The 16,546-nt window shown below is 49.6% G+C and overlaps 1 protein-coding gene across 1 annotated transcript in view; it reads left to right on the forward strand.

Annotated features, from left to right (window-relative positions):
- LOC144264379 (dedicator of cytokinesis protein 2-like) overlaps positions 1–16,546 on the forward strand; it is a 336,931-nt gene that overhangs the window by 46,159 nt on the left and 274,226 nt on the right. Inside the window, exons 11-13 of the mRNA XM_077816134.1 lie at positions 44–119; positions 12,925–13,004; positions 14,601–14,726. Coding sequence (XP_077672260.1) covers positions 44–119; positions 12,925–13,004; positions 14,601–14,726 — 282 coding nt within the window. The remainder of the gene's footprint in view (positions 1–43; positions 120–12,924; positions 13,005–14,600; positions 14,727–16,546) is intronic.

The raw sequence follows: 16,546 nt of genomic DNA on the forward strand, positions 1-16,546 counted from the left end.
AAGGACCTTGTGACCATAGACTCCTGTCCCTTGTCTCTTACAGTGATGGACATTACAGATATCATCAAGGGAAAATGTGAGAGTGATGAGGACAAACAGTACTTCATTCCTGTGCACCTGTGAGTAAAGCCAGCACTTGTGAGCAGAAAGGGAGTGGGGCTGCAAGGGTTGGGGATGAAGGCTGGTGTTAAGACAGACAGGACTTTCCATTCACTAGAAAAGAACTCAGCTGCAAAAAGGGGAGCATTTCTGTGTCAACTGACAGTCTCCATCTCTCAGGTGGGTAGAAGGGTGGGAAGGAAACACTGCCCATGGCCAAGAGAAACTGAGCATAGGAACAAGGGTATACTAAAATAGCTTAAAAGGTGACAAATTCAAAAGTGATTAAAGGAAATATCTTTCTTACTTTTGACTTCAGGATAATTAGATTGTGGAACTTATTGCCACAAATGTCACTGTAGCCAAGAATTTAGCAAGATTCAAACAGGAATTGGACATTTATATGGATAACAAGAATATCCAGGGTTAATACACCAATTTTGTAAGACATATTAAACCTCGTGCTTCAGGGTTTAAGCCAATCTCTAAAAAAAAGGGGCTAGGAGGAGATGTAATGTTGGGGGCATATTATTGCACATCTATTAAGAGGTTTCTTATACCTTCTTCTGAAACTGCTGGTGCTGGCGGCTGACAGAGATGGGGCTAGATGGATCACAGGCCCGATCCAATCGAGCTATTCCTGTGTTGTTCTTCAAGTGCTTGTGCATATATATTTTCCGTCCTATGCCTGTGCACACCCAGTGCACTCAAGACAGATATTTTTCATAAATAGCATTGTCTGGGGACGCTGGGAACTGTCTGTGCCTTGTATGTACTCATCCCTCCAACCTAGGCCATAAAAGGTGGGGCTGCCCAACCCCCTCTCAGTTTCTTTTCAACGCCTTGGGCTGTGAGGCTTACTGTGAGCTCCACTGTGTGACATAGGCATGCCCAGAAGGTGCATTACACCTGTATCTGACCAGCTTCTCCATACTTCACCAAAGGGGGGGTTATGTGTGATCTCTGTCAAAAGCTAAGAACTAGCTGATCATCATGGTGATTGTCAGTTGTTCGTACAAGAAATGTTTTAAGAGATATGTAAAATGTAGAACATTATGTTCCAAAAGTATTGGCAGTAAAGCGGGATGGGTCTCAGAGCTAACTCAAGCAAGAGTGAGAACAATCGCCATCTTTCAACCCAGCCTTGTGTTTACAGTCTGGACCAGATGCACGTCTGAGCACTTACAAAAGAACCCCATGAAAAACTTTGAATAGAGGACCCTCAGGGCTGAGCTCAAGTTAATGTAACACCCTGATTATGAAAAAAGACAAAAAGTTTGGGACTGTATAGAAGAAGAAAGGGTACAAGGTATAATCCATTACAAAGAGGCACTCTGCCAGCAAGAGTGTCTCATGAAAAGTGAATCCCAGCTCTCTGGACTGAAGAAAAGCTGCTCAGACTGACCACTGGGTGAGAAATACCTTATAAGACAAAAAGGGGATTTGTTAATAAGTATAGGCTGTAGATTGAGTTTTATGTTTTTCTTTTACCTGTAATCTGATGTTTCCAAATCATTTTACTTGCTTATATTTGAATCTTTAACTCAAGCTATGTTATATAAACTTCAGTTTGGTTTTACTATAGACATGTCACAGAATTATAGAATATCAGGGTTGGAAGGGACCTCAGGAGGTCATCTAGTCCAACCCCCTGCTCAAAGCAGGACCATTCCCCAACTAAATCATCCCACCCAGGGCTTTGTCAAGCGTGATCTTAAAAACTTCTAAGGAAGGAGATTCCACCACCTCCCTAAGTAATGCATTCCAGTGCTTCACCACCCTCCTAGTGAAAAAATTTTTCCTAATATCCAACCTAAACCTCCCCCACTGCAACTTGAGACCATTACTCCTCATTCTGTCATCTGCTACCACTGAGAACAATCTAGATCCATCCTCTTTGGAACCCCCTTTCAGGGTGTTGAAAGCAGCTATCAAATCCCCCCTCATTCTTCTCTTTCACAGACTAAACAATCCCAGTTCTCTCAGCCTCTCCTCATAAGTCATGTGTTCCAGTCCCCTCATCATTTTTGTTGCCCTCTGCTGGATGTTTTCCAATTTTTTCACATCCATCTTGTAGTGTGGGGCCCAAAACTGGACACAGTACTCCAGATGAGGCCTCACCAATGTCAAATAAAGAGGAACGATCACGTCCCTCGATCTGCTGGCAATGCCCCTACTTATACAGCCCAAAATGCCATTGGCCTTCTTGGCAACAAGGGCACACTGTTGACTCATATCCAGATTCTCATCCACTGTCACCCCTAGGTCCTTTTCTGCAGAACTGCTGCCTAGCCACTCGGTCCCTAGTCTGTAGCGGTGCATGGGATTCTTCCGTCCTAAGTGCAGGACTCTGCATTTGTCCTTGTTGAACCTCATCAGATTTCTTTTGGTCCAATCCTCTAATTTGTCTTGGGCCCTCTGTATCCTGTCCCTGCCCCGCAGCATATCTACCTCTCCTCCCAGTTTAGTGTCATTTGCAAACTTGCTGAGGGTGCAATCCACACTATCCTCTCATTAATGAAGATATGGGGGGAGGGATAGCTCAGTGGTTTGAGCATTGGCCTGCTAAACCCAGGGTTGTGAGTTCAATCCTTGAGGGGCCCATTTAGGGATCTGGGCAAAAATTGGGGATTGATCCTGCTTTGAGCAGGGGGTTGGACTAGATGACCTCCTGAGGTCCCTTTCAACCCTGATATTCTATGACTCTATATTGAACAAAACCGGCCCCAGGACCGACCCTTGGGGCACTCCACTTGATACCGGCTGCCAACTAGACATGGAGCCATTGATCACTACCCGTTGAGCCCGACGATCTAGACAGCTTTCTATCCACCTTATAGTCCATTCATCCAGCCCATACTTCTTTAACTTGCTGGCAAGAATACTGTGGGAGACCGTGTCAAAAGCTTTGCTAAAGTCAAGGAACAACACGTCCACTGCTTTCCCCTCATCCACAGAGCCAGTTATCTCGTCATAGAAGGCAATTAGATTAGTCGGGCATGACTTGCCCTTGGTGAATCCATGCAGACTGTTCCTGATCACTTTCCTCTCTCTAAATGCTTCAGAATTGATTCCTTGAGGACCTGCTCCATGATTTTTCCAGGGACTGAGGTGAGGCTGACTGGCCTGTAGGTCCCAGGATCCTCCTTCTTCCCTTTTTTAAAGATGGGCACTACATTAGCCTTTTTCCAGTCGTCCGGGACTTCCCCCGATCGCCATGAGTTTTCAAAGATAATTGCCAATGGCTCTGCAATCGCATCCGCCAACTCATTTAGCACTCTCAGATGCAGCACATCTGGCCCCATGGGCTTATGCTCGTCCAGCTTTTTTAAATAGTCCCGAACCACTTCTTTCTCCACAGAGGGCTGGTCTCCTCCTCCCCATGCTGTGCTGCCCAGTGCACTTGTCTGGGAGCTGACCTTGTTCGTGAAGACAGAGGCAAAAAAAGCATTGAGTACATTAGCTTTTTCCACATCCTCTGTCACTAGGTTGCCGCCCTCATTCAGTAAGGGGCCCACACTTCCCTTGACTTTCTTCTTGTTGCTAACATACCTGACGAAACCCTTCTTGTTACTCTTAACATCTCTTGCTAGCTGCAACTCCAGGTGTGATTTGGCCTTCCTGATTTCACTCCTGCATGCCTGAGCAATATTTTTATACTCTTCCCTGGTCATTTGTCCAAGCTTCCACTTCTTGTAAGCTTCTTTTTCGTGTTTAAGATCAACAAGGATTTCACTGTTAAGCTGGTCACCTGCCGTATTTACTATTCTTTCTACAGATCGGGGTGGTTTGTCCCTGTAACCTCAAAAAGGAATCTTTAAAATATAGCCAGCTCTCCTGGACTCCTTTCCCCCTCATGTTATTCTCCCAGGGGACCCTACCCATCAGTTCTCTGAGGGAATCAAAGTCTGCTTTTCTGAAGTCCAGGGTCCATATTCTGCTGCTCTCCTTTCTTCCCTATGTCAGGATCCTGAACTCGACCATCTCATGGTCACTGCCTCCCAGGTTCCTATCCGCTTTTGCTTCCCCTACTAATTCTTCCCGGTTTGTGAGCAGGAGGTCAAGAAGAGCTCTGCCTCTAGTTGGTTCCTCCAGCACTTGCACCAGGAAATTCTCCCCTACGCTTTCCCAAAACTTCCTGGATTGTCTGTGCACCGCTGTATTGCTCTCCCAGCAGATATCAGGGTGATTGAAGTCTCCCATGAGAATCAGGGCCTGCGATCTAATAACTTCCGTTAGTTGCCTAAAGAAAGCCTCATCCGCCTCATCCCCCTGGTCCGGTGGTCTATAGCAGACTCCCAGCACGCCATCACCCTTGTTGCTCATGCTTCTAAACTTAATCCAGAGACTCTCAGGTTTTTCTGCAGTTTCATACTTGAGCTCTGAGCAGTCATACTGCTCTCTTACATACAGTGCAACTCCCCCACCTTTTCTGCCCTGCCTGTCCTTCCTGAACAGTTTATAACCATCCATGACAGTACTCCAGTCATGTGAGTTATCCCACCAACTCTCTGTTATTCCAATCACATCCTAATTCCTTGATTGTGCCAGGACTTCCAGTTCTCTCTGCTTGTTTCCCAGGCTTCTTGCATTTCTGTATAGGCACTTGAGATAACTCGCTTATCGTCCCTCTTTCTCAGTATGAGGCAGGAGCCCTCCCCTCTTGCGCTCTCCTGCTCGTGCTTCCTCCCAGTATCCCACATCCCCACTTACCTTAGGGCTTTGGTCTCCTTCCCCCAGTGAACCTAGTTTAAAGTTCTCCTCACTAGGTTAGCCAGCCTGCTTGCAAAGATGCTCTTCCCTCTCTTTGTTAGGTGGAGCCCATCTCTGCCTAGCACTCCTCCTTCTTGGAACACCATCCCATGGTCAAAGAATCCAAAGCCTTCTCTCCGACACCACCTGCATAGCCATTTGTTGACTTCCACGATTCGACGGTCTCTACCCAGGCCTTTTCCTTCCACGGGGAGGATGGATAAAAACACCACTTGCGCCTCAAACTCCTTTATCCTTCTTCCCAGAGCCACGTAGTCTCAAGGTCATTCTTGGCAGTATCACTGGTGCCCACGTGGAGAAGCAGGAAGGGGTAGCGATTCAAGGGCTTGATGAGTCTCGGCAGTCTCTCCGTCACATCGTGAATCCTAGCTCCTGGCAAGCAGCAGACTTCTTGGTTTTCCTGGTCGGGGCGGCATATAGATGACTCTGTCCCCCTGAGAAGAGAGTCTCCAACCACCACCACCCGCCTCCTTCTCTTGGGAGCGGTGGTCATGGAACCCCCATCCCTAGGACAGTGCATCTCATGCCTTCCAATTGGCGGAGTCTCCTTCTGTTCCCTTCCCTCATCTAGTCCACTCTCCACATTAGTACCTGTGGAGAGAACATGAAAACGGTTGCCTACCTGTATCTGCATTGCTGGTACATGTGTAAGCAGGGGAATAGTCCCGCTCTTGTGGGGAACTTTCCTGGCTTCTGCATGATCCCGGTGAAGTGGGCTAGTGAAAGGATCTGAGTCCTCGCTCCCACTCCCTTTACCCAGTGGCCTCCCTGCCCTCGAGGATTCCCCTTCCACTCTCCTGTCTGGCAGAGTCCTCGTAACCCCAACAAGGCTGGGCCCAGGATTTCTGGGGGGCTCGACCCCCAACCCTGCTGTGGTCACCTAGGACAGGGGCTAGGGTGTCCCCACTCCGGGGTACTCTCTCTGCACTGGGCACTTCTCTGACCCACTGACCCATTACATACAAATTAAAGCAAATGCAAATTATTTAATCAACAATTAATTTTAAAAAGAATAAGAAAAAATGGGAAAAGTTAAAGGAAACACATCACACCGCTCTGTGGCAGGGAACATCACAAACGGCGTCTCTGGAACGTCAGGGCAGTTCATAGTCTGTTTTTTGTAAGTCCCAGGCCTTCTTCTCAGGCCCTGGCTGTGCTGCAGGGATGCTGTGGGTTGGACACTTGCTCTGCTGGTGGCCTCACGCTCTCAGGGTCTAAGTGGTAGGACCCTTCTTCCCAGTGTCGCCCCCGCCCTGTCGGGGTTACGATCCAAGCCTGGCCTGCAGAGCCCCTTGGCTGAGGCGTCTCCCTGTGCTGGGCCCGCTGCCCAGGGTCCCCCTCGCTCTTCCCAGCTGCTCACCACACCCAGCTCCAGACTGCTCCAGCCTCAGCTACACCACCCTGTCTCTGCACGGCTGCTGCTCTGTCTCCAGCTCACTGGGCTGCTTCTCTGGCCCCTCTGGCTCTGGTTGCTGCAGCTCTGCTCCCAGGACAGGTCTGCTCTGCAGGCTGCTTCTGTGACTCTGCTCCCAGCACTGACCTGCTTCCTGGGCTGCTTTTTTGGCCCCTCCGGCTCTGGTTGCTGCAGCTCTGCTCCCAGGGCAAGTCTGCTCTCTCTGGGCTGTGCCTCTGGCTTTGGGGCTGCAGCTCTGCTCCCAGGACAGGGTCTGCTCTCTCTGGGCTGCTTTTCTGGTCCCTCTGGATCTTGCCTAGCTCTGTTCCCCAGCTCAGCTCAGGCCCCTGCTTTCTCCTTAGCTCGGCCCCACTCATCTGACCCAGGCAAATCCAGCTCACACGGAGGACGGGACCTCCCTGGCCTCCTGACTCTCTGATTAGCCTGCTCGCCCTGTCATTCCGGCTGACCTGGAGCATTGGCCTCTCCCCATTGTTCCTGGTTGCTGTCAGTCTCAGGGTCCTGATTTCCCATCGACCCTTCCCCCTTTTTAGTACTGGGAGCTAGCCAACCAAAACACCCCCACTGAATGTTAGTAAGGGGGCAACAGTCCCCTTACACATGGATGCTCCCCTTTCTTCTTCTGGAGGTCACATGCTGCCAAATTTCTTCACCGTCCTTCTGTCCCTGCTATGCAGCCTGCTCTGAATCTTCAGAACGTTGTGTCCGTAGAAGCATATCCTGATGTCTGTCCAGGAAATCTTCAGTTTCTCTTATGCAACACAGGGTCGATACCTGTTTCTCCAGACCTTGAACCTTCTCTTCCAATATGGAGACCAGCTTGCACTTTGTACAGACAAAGTCGCTTCTGTCCTGTGGAAGAAAGACAAACATGGCACAACCTGTGCAGGTCACAACAGCTGAATGCTCGCCATCCATATTACCTTCCTTCTACGAGCTTCCTCAGGAGTTGTAGTAACTACTCAGAGAAGCCAGCAAGATGTAAGCCTCAGTGGGCTCTCCCCAGGCAAACTCCCTCTGTTAGTCTCTCTGCTGTTCGCCACTCAGCTGGCTGACTGGCTTTTTATAACAGTGAGGCCCACTCAAGGCTCACCTGGAACAAAGCACTCCCAATTCACACTTTTCAAACAATCAAGCAAGCACACGGTCAAACTGTCCCCACAACAGACACTCAGATACTCACCAACACAGCCCCCCTAATGCAGCCCTTAGCATACCTCCTCTCAGACAGATCCCAGGCAAACTCCCTCTGTTAGCCTCTCTGCTGTTCGCCGCAGAGCTCAGGAGAGTGTTGAGTTGAGGTGAAGCCAGTAAACTGGGGTGTGCTGCTTCCACATAGGCAGCCGATAGGTGTAGAATCATAGAACCATAGGGTTAGAAGGGACCAAAGGGTCATCTAGTCTAACCCCCGGCGAGAAGCAGGATTTGTTGTGTCTGACAGGGGCGGCAGGTTTGTAGAAATTTTGGTGGTGCCCAGAACCCCCCACCCACAACTCCCCATACACACCTGCCTAAGGCCCTGGGAGGGAGTTTGGTTGGGGGAGGGGGTCTGGGGTTCAGGCGATTGGGGTGCACGAGGGGGTGGGGATGCAGGCTCTGAGAGGGAGTTTGGGTGCAGGGGGTGTGAGGGGTCGGGCTCTGGGAGGGAGTTTGGTGGGGGACGGGGTCTGGGGTGCAGGCTCTGGGATGGAGTTTGGGTACAGGCTCTGGGCTGGGGCAGGGGATTGGGGTGCAGGAGGGGTGCAGGGTGCAGGCTCTGGAAGGGAATTTGGGTGCAGAAGGAGTGAAAGGTCAGGCTCTGGGAGGGAGTTTGGGTGGGGGAGGGGGTCTGGAGTGCAGGCTCTGGGAATGAGTTTGGGTGCTGGGTGCAGGCTCTGGGTAGGCGGCGGGGGTGCAGTAGGGGGTGGGTGTGCAGGCTCTGGGGGAGTTTGGGGACAAAAGTAGGTGCAGGGGAGGGGTGGAAGTGCAAGAGGGAGTTGGGGGGTGCGGGGAGCAGGAGGGGGTGAGGGGTGCAGGCTCTCGAAATGGATGTGGTGGGGGGTTCGATGCTTACCTGGGGCACCCCTCCAGCAGAGGCGCCTAGGCGGGGCAGGCCGGGGGGGGGGTCTCCTCACGCGGCTGTCTCCAGGCACTGCCCCTGCAGCTTTCCATTGGCCACAGGGGCATTTGGGGCAGGGGCAGCACGTAGCGGCACAACCCCCTCACACGGGCTGCAAGGACCTGTGGAGTGAGCACGCAGGAAGCCGCTCAGCCCCGCTGCGCTGCTGGGCGGCGGCGGGTTTCAAATCTCTCAGGGGCGGCAGGTGGGGCCGGGGGACGCGCGGGGGGAGGTGGTAAACTTAGAATCATAGAATATCAGAGTTCGAAGGGACCTCTGGAAGTCATCTAGTCCAACCACCTGCCCAGAGCAGGACCAATCCCCAACTAAATCATCCCAGCCAGGGCTTTGTCAAGCCTGACCTTAAAAACTTCTAAGGAAGGGGATTTCACCACCTCCCTAGGTAACGCATTCCAGTGCTTCACCACCCTCCTAGTGAAAAAGTTTTTCCTAATATCCAACCTAAATATCCCCCACTGCAACTTGAGACCATTACTCCTTGTCCTGTCATCTGCTCTCACTGAGAACAGTCTAGATCCATCCTCTTTGGATCCACCTTTCAGGTAGTTAAAAGCAGCTATTAAATCCCCCCTCATTCTTCTCTTCCGTAGACTAAACAATCCCAGTTCCCTCAGCCTCTCCTCATAAGTCATGTGTTCCAGACCCCTAATAATTTTTGTTGCCCTTCGCTGGACTCTTTCCAATTTCTCCACATCCTTCTTGTAGTGTGGGGCCCAAAACTGGACACAGTACTTCAGATGAGGCCTCACCAATGTCGAATAGAGGGGAATGATCACGTCCCTCGATCTGCTGGCTATGCCCCTACTTATACAGCCCAAAATGCCCTTGGTCTTCTTGGCAACAAGGGCACACTGCTGACTCAAGGGCACACTGTTGACTCTGCTGGAGCTGGGCCTCTGGGACAGGAATATTCCTGGTGCCCGGGCACCACGGGTCCATAGAACTTGCCGCCCATGGTGTCTGACCCATCCCAGACAGATGGCTCTCCAGCCTCCTTTTGAAAGTCTCCAGTGCAGGAGATTCCACGACTTCCCTAGGCATCTGTTCCACTGTCCTACTGTTCTTGCAGTTAGGAAGTTTTTCCTGAGATTTAATATAAATCTGCTGTGCTGGAGTTTGAACCTGTCGCCTCTTGTCCTGCCCTCTCTGGCAAGAGAGAACAACTTTTCTCCATTTTTTTTGGCAGGCTTTCAAGTATTTGAAGACTGTTATCATGTCCCCCCTTAATCTCCTCTTTTTCAAACTAAAATATCCAGTTCCTTCAGCCTTTGCTCATACGACTTCAATTCCATCCCTTTGATTGTTTTTGTTGCTTGATTCTGGATCCTTTCCAGTTTCTCTTCAGCCGTTCTATACCGCAGTGACCAAAATTGGGCACAGTACTCCAGCTGAGGCCTAACCAGCGCTGAGTGGAGTGGAACTATCATCTCCCGTGACTTGCATGCTATATCTCTGGTAATGCAACCCAAAATTGCATTTGCTTTTTTTGCAACAGCGTCAGATACATTGCGGGTGTCCAGAAGATGAGGATCGGGGCATTTGAGTATAACAAGGCGGGGTGTATAAATTGCTAGCTGGCAGTAGGAAAGGGTGAAGCTTGAGCTAGCTTGGAGTGCAGTGCTTGTGGTGCCTGCAGCTGGTAGCTTTGGGAGAACTTGCCCTGGTTGCCACAGACAAGACTCCCTCATGCCATAAGCAGGTGGTAGTGATTCACCCCAGACACCTTGGTTAACCCTAAAAAGTGTCACACACTGTTTTTAACTTCTATCAGCCTTTGTATATAGTTGATAAAGTAGTTTGCATAGTAGTTAGTATTTAGATAGTGATTTTTTTTAATGATGTTTCTTTTTTTTCTTTGTTTTTGTGAGAGATCTTATTCTGTCCCCTGGGTAGTATTTCAGTACCAAATTGTTTGTTTTCTCAGCCCATATGCTAAAAAATCACCAGGGTTTAAACACTACCCATCATGTCAGGCTGATGTTTTTAAATGGACATAGGTGGTATTTAGTTTGTTGGGAGAAGGACACATCCTGTTGAGGTGCTCCATATATAGGTCCTTCACAAGAAGAACCAAGGAAAAATAGAGATTAGGCTCTGAATTACCTGATGGAAAAATCCATGCACCCATACTTGGGTTGTGGTTGTTTTAGTACCACACCCCCGTATTATGAGTCGTACAGGAGTGCCCCGGCAGCCTCTTTATCTCCAGCAGCTATGCTGATACCAAAGACTTGAACTGAGTGTGGAATATATCCCCACAAACGACAGAAATAGAAGAGAACACCAGGCACCATCTCCAGGGCCATCTTCTAAATCCCTAAATGTCATTAAGAAAAAGGGGAACTCAAAGTCCAAGGGGGACATCTGTAGCATCCATTAGACCACTAACATGCAGCTCCAGTACCGGCCAAGAATTTATCTTTATTTGACATTAAGCTGCCTACCTCAAAATGCTCCATACTGCCACCTTCTGCTTCGATATTGGTAACTTTGGTACCATCTACACCTGCACTGTGCAGCATCTGTGCTCCACTGGCAGGCCTGGTACTAATGACTCCTTTGACATCCTATCTGGTGCCAGCCTTCTTGGTAACACTTTTTTGGTACCATCAACACCACATGCGTTGATAGACCACCTCCCTCCCAGACTCCCCAGTTCTCTCCTTGTATCTGGGTGGATGGCAGTTAGGAGAACCAGTACTCATTTCATTACCAGAGTTGCACCTGCTACTGATGACAATATCTAACACTATGCCTCCAGCTACTCTAACTGGCACAGCTCCTCGCAGATGACGCTAAGCTATGGGGAGAGGTAGATATGCTAGAGGGTAGGGATAGGGCCTATAATTACCCGGGTCATTCCATTTACCCTTTTAAAATATTGTCATAACATTAGCTTTCTTCCAATCTTCTGGAACTTCCCCAGTGTTCCAAAACTTATTGAAAATCAACATTAACGGTCCAGTGAACTCCTTGGCAGCTCTTTTAAGGCTCTTGAATGCAACCTATCTGGATCTGCTGATTTTAAAAACGTCTAACTTTAATAGCTGTTGTTTAACATCCTCCCAAGATAAAGTGTTTTATATGATATGATTACATCATTGATAACATTTGCTAGGAGAGTTAGAGAGCTGCAGGTTCTTTGGATGGGTCCCCCACATATAGTTTTCTATAAGGACAAAGTTTCCTTGCAACCGTGTCCAAAATTTCTGTCCACAGTGGTATCAGAATTCCATCTGAATCAGAATTCCACCAACCAATCTTCTTTCCCAAGCCACACACACATCCATAAGGATGATGGGAGGCTTCATACTTTGGATGTCTGCATGGCCCTATCATTTACATTGACAGGACTAAACTTTTTAGATCCTCTCCCATATGCTGAGAGGATGAATAGGAGAGCAGATACTGCCCAGAGGATATCTAACTGGATTTCTTTATGCATACGGATTTGTTACAGCTTTGCAAACGTCACTCCAGAAAGAGGTACTGCTTATTCTACATGAGCCCAAGCCACTTCAGTGGCCTTCCTCAGTAATATCCCTATTATGGCCATTTGCAGAATGGCAATGTGATCCTCTGATCACATGATCACACAGCACTATGCAATTCTGGAAGCATCCAGAGCAGATGCCAACTTTGAAAGTCTGGTTTCAGAGTAGCAGCCGTGTTAGTCAGTATTCGCAAAAAGAAGAGGAGTACTTGTGGCACCTTAGAGACTGTTCTTCAATCCATGTTTAAGTGACTTCCAAGTTTCCATTACCACTGGACTACTGCTTGAGAACCACCTAGAGTAAAATACAGATGTGCACAAGCATTCGAAGAAGAAACAATTACTTACTTGCACAGTAACTTGTTCTTTGAGATGTGTTGTACACATATGTATTCCATGATCCTCGCTCCATCCCCACTACTTGGGAGTCTAACACAGTGCTTCTCAAACTTTTGTACTGGTGACCCCTTTACATAACAATCCTCTGCATGCGACCCCCCCCCCTTATAAATTAAAAACATGTTTTATATATTTAACACCATTATAAATGCTGGAGGCAAAGGGGGTTTGGGGTGGAGGCTGACAGCTCGCGACCCCCTCATGTAATAACCTCGTGACTGCCTAAGGGGTCCTGACCCCTAGTCTGAGAACCCGGGGTCTAATGTCAGCTGGATTCTGGTATGAAAGAACTGAGAGGGAGCCAGGGCGACTCTGCTCTTCATGCCCACTGTTGGAGGCATGAGAACATGCTGTGTGCATGTGCCATCAGAATGGGTGCTGACCAGGTATCTCTGGCTCAAGTGCACTGGGTGCACATACCGCTGCTGTGGAAGATATATGTGCACAACGTATCTCACAGAATCACACTTACTGTACAAGTAAACAAAGTAACCATTTCTGCACTCGCATGCTCCTGTTCCCAGATCCCTTTCTGCAGAGCGGGGAAGCATGGGAATTCCCCACAGTCCCCTTCCCTAGCTGGACGGAGCTGAGCCCCACTCCCTATATGCACTTGTTGTGTTTCAGGGTAGCTGCTGAGAATGATTTCCTTCACAACATGATAAAGAAAGCGGTGGAGGGGAAGGAAATCAACCACAAAGGACAAGGTAAGGGCCTTACGCCTCCTCCTCCATAGCTGGGTGGCCTATCTATCCTATCAGGGTTTTATCCTGCTGCCCATCACCATACTATCTGAACACCTTCCACTTAAATCAGTTGCAACAGTGAAGTGCCCAGTGCAATGAATGGAGTCTCTGGCACTTCTCCTTTTACAGAGTAAAAAAATATATATATATTTTTTAAAAGAGGTCTTTGAGAAAGCTGTTCAGTGGTGTAAGAATAGTGCAAGACTGCTCATGGGCCCACGAGGTTAGGGGGGCCTAACCAGATATAACAATGCTCTGGCACTTCACCTGGCACATGGGGTTGCAATGCCACTCACTCAAATTTGACCCCACCACCGCTCCATTGGAAAGAGGTGCAGCTGGGCCAAATGATGGAGGGGTGGTTGGGCTAAATTGCGTGAATGGTGTTGCATCTTGGTGCACGAGGTCACAGCACCACTCAGGGTTGCCTCAACCGCACCTTCGTTATGACAGAGGAGAGGCGGGGCCAAACCTGAGTGGTGCTGAGACCCCATGTGCCCGGTTGCAATGCCGCTCGTCGTTCAGATTCAACCTGTGTTGTGTGAGTGCAGTGCAGATGATATAAGCAAGGGGAGTCACTGGGAGCTTGGATTGGGAGGAGACATCCTAGCCCAGGATAGGAGTGGGGCATCAGGGACAGGGTGGGGGAGGAGAGGGGCCAGCAAGAAGTTCATGGAGGCAGTGGGTAAAGGATTGGAGGTGGGGTAAGTGGGGTAGGTTGGGGGCTGTGATGATGTGGGTAAGCAAAATTGTAGATTTTGGAATTGGGAAGAGGAACCCTACCCTATTCCTGCATCAGGGCCCTCTGGGGCTTTTTTATACCACTGAAGCCTGTCCACTGTACATGACTCTCAGACTTCATACACAAAGGCTTTGCAACATTTCCTAAATGGTCAGACTAATGATGCATCTGATCTTCTGTGGAATATTGTTCAATAGCTGGATCCCTTTGGCAGAAAATGCTTTGTCCCCAGTTCTCACATACTTTGTCCTGGCTTTGTGATCTGCTTTGTCTGACTGGGAAGGACTTGAGCACAGACTTGACGTGCTCACAGCAGACTGAGTGTGGAGAAGATGGATAGCCAAATTCTGCACAAGGTAGAACCTGCGTATCATTGTCACATTCAGCTTCTGATTATAGTAAACCAGCCTGGCGGAGACAAATGCATGGATCACTGTTGCAAAGTCCTTGTCTGGGAGGAAGGGACGAAGTTTCCTAATGAGCTGGAGGGAGAAAAGGCATTTTTGGAAATTGGTGCTACCAGGTCATCCAAATTTAGTGAAGAGCCTAACAGGACCCCGAAACTTCACACCACTTGATAAGTGGGAGCTACACGCCTTCGATGGAGACAACTTTTCTGAGTTTAACACCATGGAAGCCACTTTCTAACATGGGGCCCTGAATAGCATGTCCTAAGACTGTGAAATGGACCTGTCTGTGCAGAGATGGGGATAGACATCTACACTGGGGTGTGGGCTGAGCATTTGGTTGAGCTACCCACTGGACTCTATTTGGTCAAAGTACATTCACATCCCTTTTCTCTCCTTCCTTCCCAGGGTTCTGGGTGTCTCTGAAAATGCTGTGGGGAGACCTGAATCAGGTGCGGAAAGATCATCCTCACTTGGTGGACCGCAGCACAGTTGTGGTCCGCAAGTTAGGCTTCCCAGAAATTATCATGCCAGGTGAGTGAAGAAGGCACCTCAGGCTAAGGTTAGTAAGTTTATCCTGATTCATCCTCAGCTACTGTCTCCCAAAGTCCTTGTGGCATTGGTCATTAATCCATGCTCCAGCTTTTAAGCAGTATCTTGGAGGAACCCTTTTAGTGTGCCAGCCCCTCAAGGGGACCCACTCTTCCTTAATGATAGGCCACACAGCCTCACCCCCTCCAAGACTGAGCCTCTGGCTTCCAGCACTCCTGCTTCTCACTGTGAGCACTGCTCAGCAAGTCCAGCTGAGATAGACTCTTGGCCACTCTTCAGAGATGCATGCACCCCAGCAAGTATTTGTAGGGACACCCAAACAGCATTTTCAAAACAGAGTAGGATTTATTAGTCAAGTGGACACAGTCCTTAGGTTAGCACAGAGACATAAAGGTTAAAGCATCATGCAGTCTGGTCAAGCCACAATTCACCAGCCAAGCTGTAGTGAACTCCATATTCAGCCTCTGCCTCTCTCTCTCTAATCTTCTTAGTGGGTCCCAGTAGAGAGCAGCAGCTTCTTCCAGAGCCACACTTTATTCGCTGGTTTCAGAGTAACAGCCGTGTTAGTCTGTATTCGCAAAAAGAAAAGGAGTACTTGTGGCACCTTAGAGACTAACCAATTTATTTGAGCACAAGCTTTCGTGAGCTACAGCTCACTTCATCGGATGAAGTGAGCTGTAGCTCACGAAAGCTTACGCTCAAATAAATTGGTTAGTCTCTAAGGTGCCACAAGTCCTCCTTTTCTTTTTACTTTATGCGCTGTTGATCACCTCTCAGTCCTTAGTTCTCCAGGCAGGGGCAGGCTGAGTTCACAATCCCTGCTGAGAGGCAGAGAAAAGCTCCTTTCTTTGGGTTGTTGAAAGCTAGGTGTCAGTGTTCTGGCCACTGGGGTTTTCCATTTTCTTCTCACATTTCCACAGATATGGTTTGGCCTAGGCCAGTCCTTTTAATGACCCATTCAGTCTGCTCCAACAGCTAGGTGATACACACACCTACGTCTCAGAGTGATAGCTGTGTTAGTCTGTATCAGCAGAAAGAATGAGGAGTACTTGTGGCACCTTAGAGCAGGAGTGTGCAAACTTTTTGGCCCAAGGGCCACATCGGGGTGTGAAACTGTATGGAGGGCCAGGTAGGGAAGGCTGGCCCCCACCCCCTATCCGCTCCCTCCCACTTCCTGCCCCCTGACTGCCCCCCCGCAGAACCACCAACCCGTTCAACGCCCTCTGCTCCTTGTCCCAGGACTTCCCACCCCAAACCTGCGCCCCCCCCGCTCCCTGTCCTCTGACTGCCCCCTGGCCCCTATTCCCCCCCCGGCCCCCTGACAGGCCCCCCAGGACTCCCACGCCCTATCCAACCCCCCCTGTTCCCCGACCTCTGACTGCCCCGCCCCAGAACCTCTGCCCCATCCAACCGCTCCCTGTCCCCTGACTGCCCCCCGGGATCCCCTACCCAACGTCTGCACCGCTGTGCACATGCCGCCACCGTCCCATTACCATGCTGCTCAGAGCGGCAGGAGCTCGCTGTTGCCCACGCGGTGGCATGGCTGCAGGGGAGGGGGCACAGCAGGGGAGGGGCCAGGGGCTAGCCTCCCCAGCTGGGAACTCAAAGGCTGGGCCGGATGTGGCCCGCGGGCCGTAGTTTGCCCACCTCTGCCTTAGAGGCTAACAAATTTATTTGAGCATAAGCTTTCGTGGGCTAAAGCCCACTTCCTCAGATGGCATGCAGTGGCATGCATATATACAGAGCATGCAGTGGAAAATACAGTAGGAAGATATACTGTATTTTCCACTGCATGCACCTGA

The sequence above is a fragment of the Eretmochelys imbricata genome, chromosome 4 (assembly GCF_965152235.1).
Source record: "Eretmochelys imbricata isolate rEreImb1 chromosome 4, rEreImb1.hap1, whole genome shotgun sequence".
Classification (NCBI taxonomy): Eukaryota; Metazoa; Chordata; order Testudines; family Cheloniidae; genus Eretmochelys; species Eretmochelys imbricata.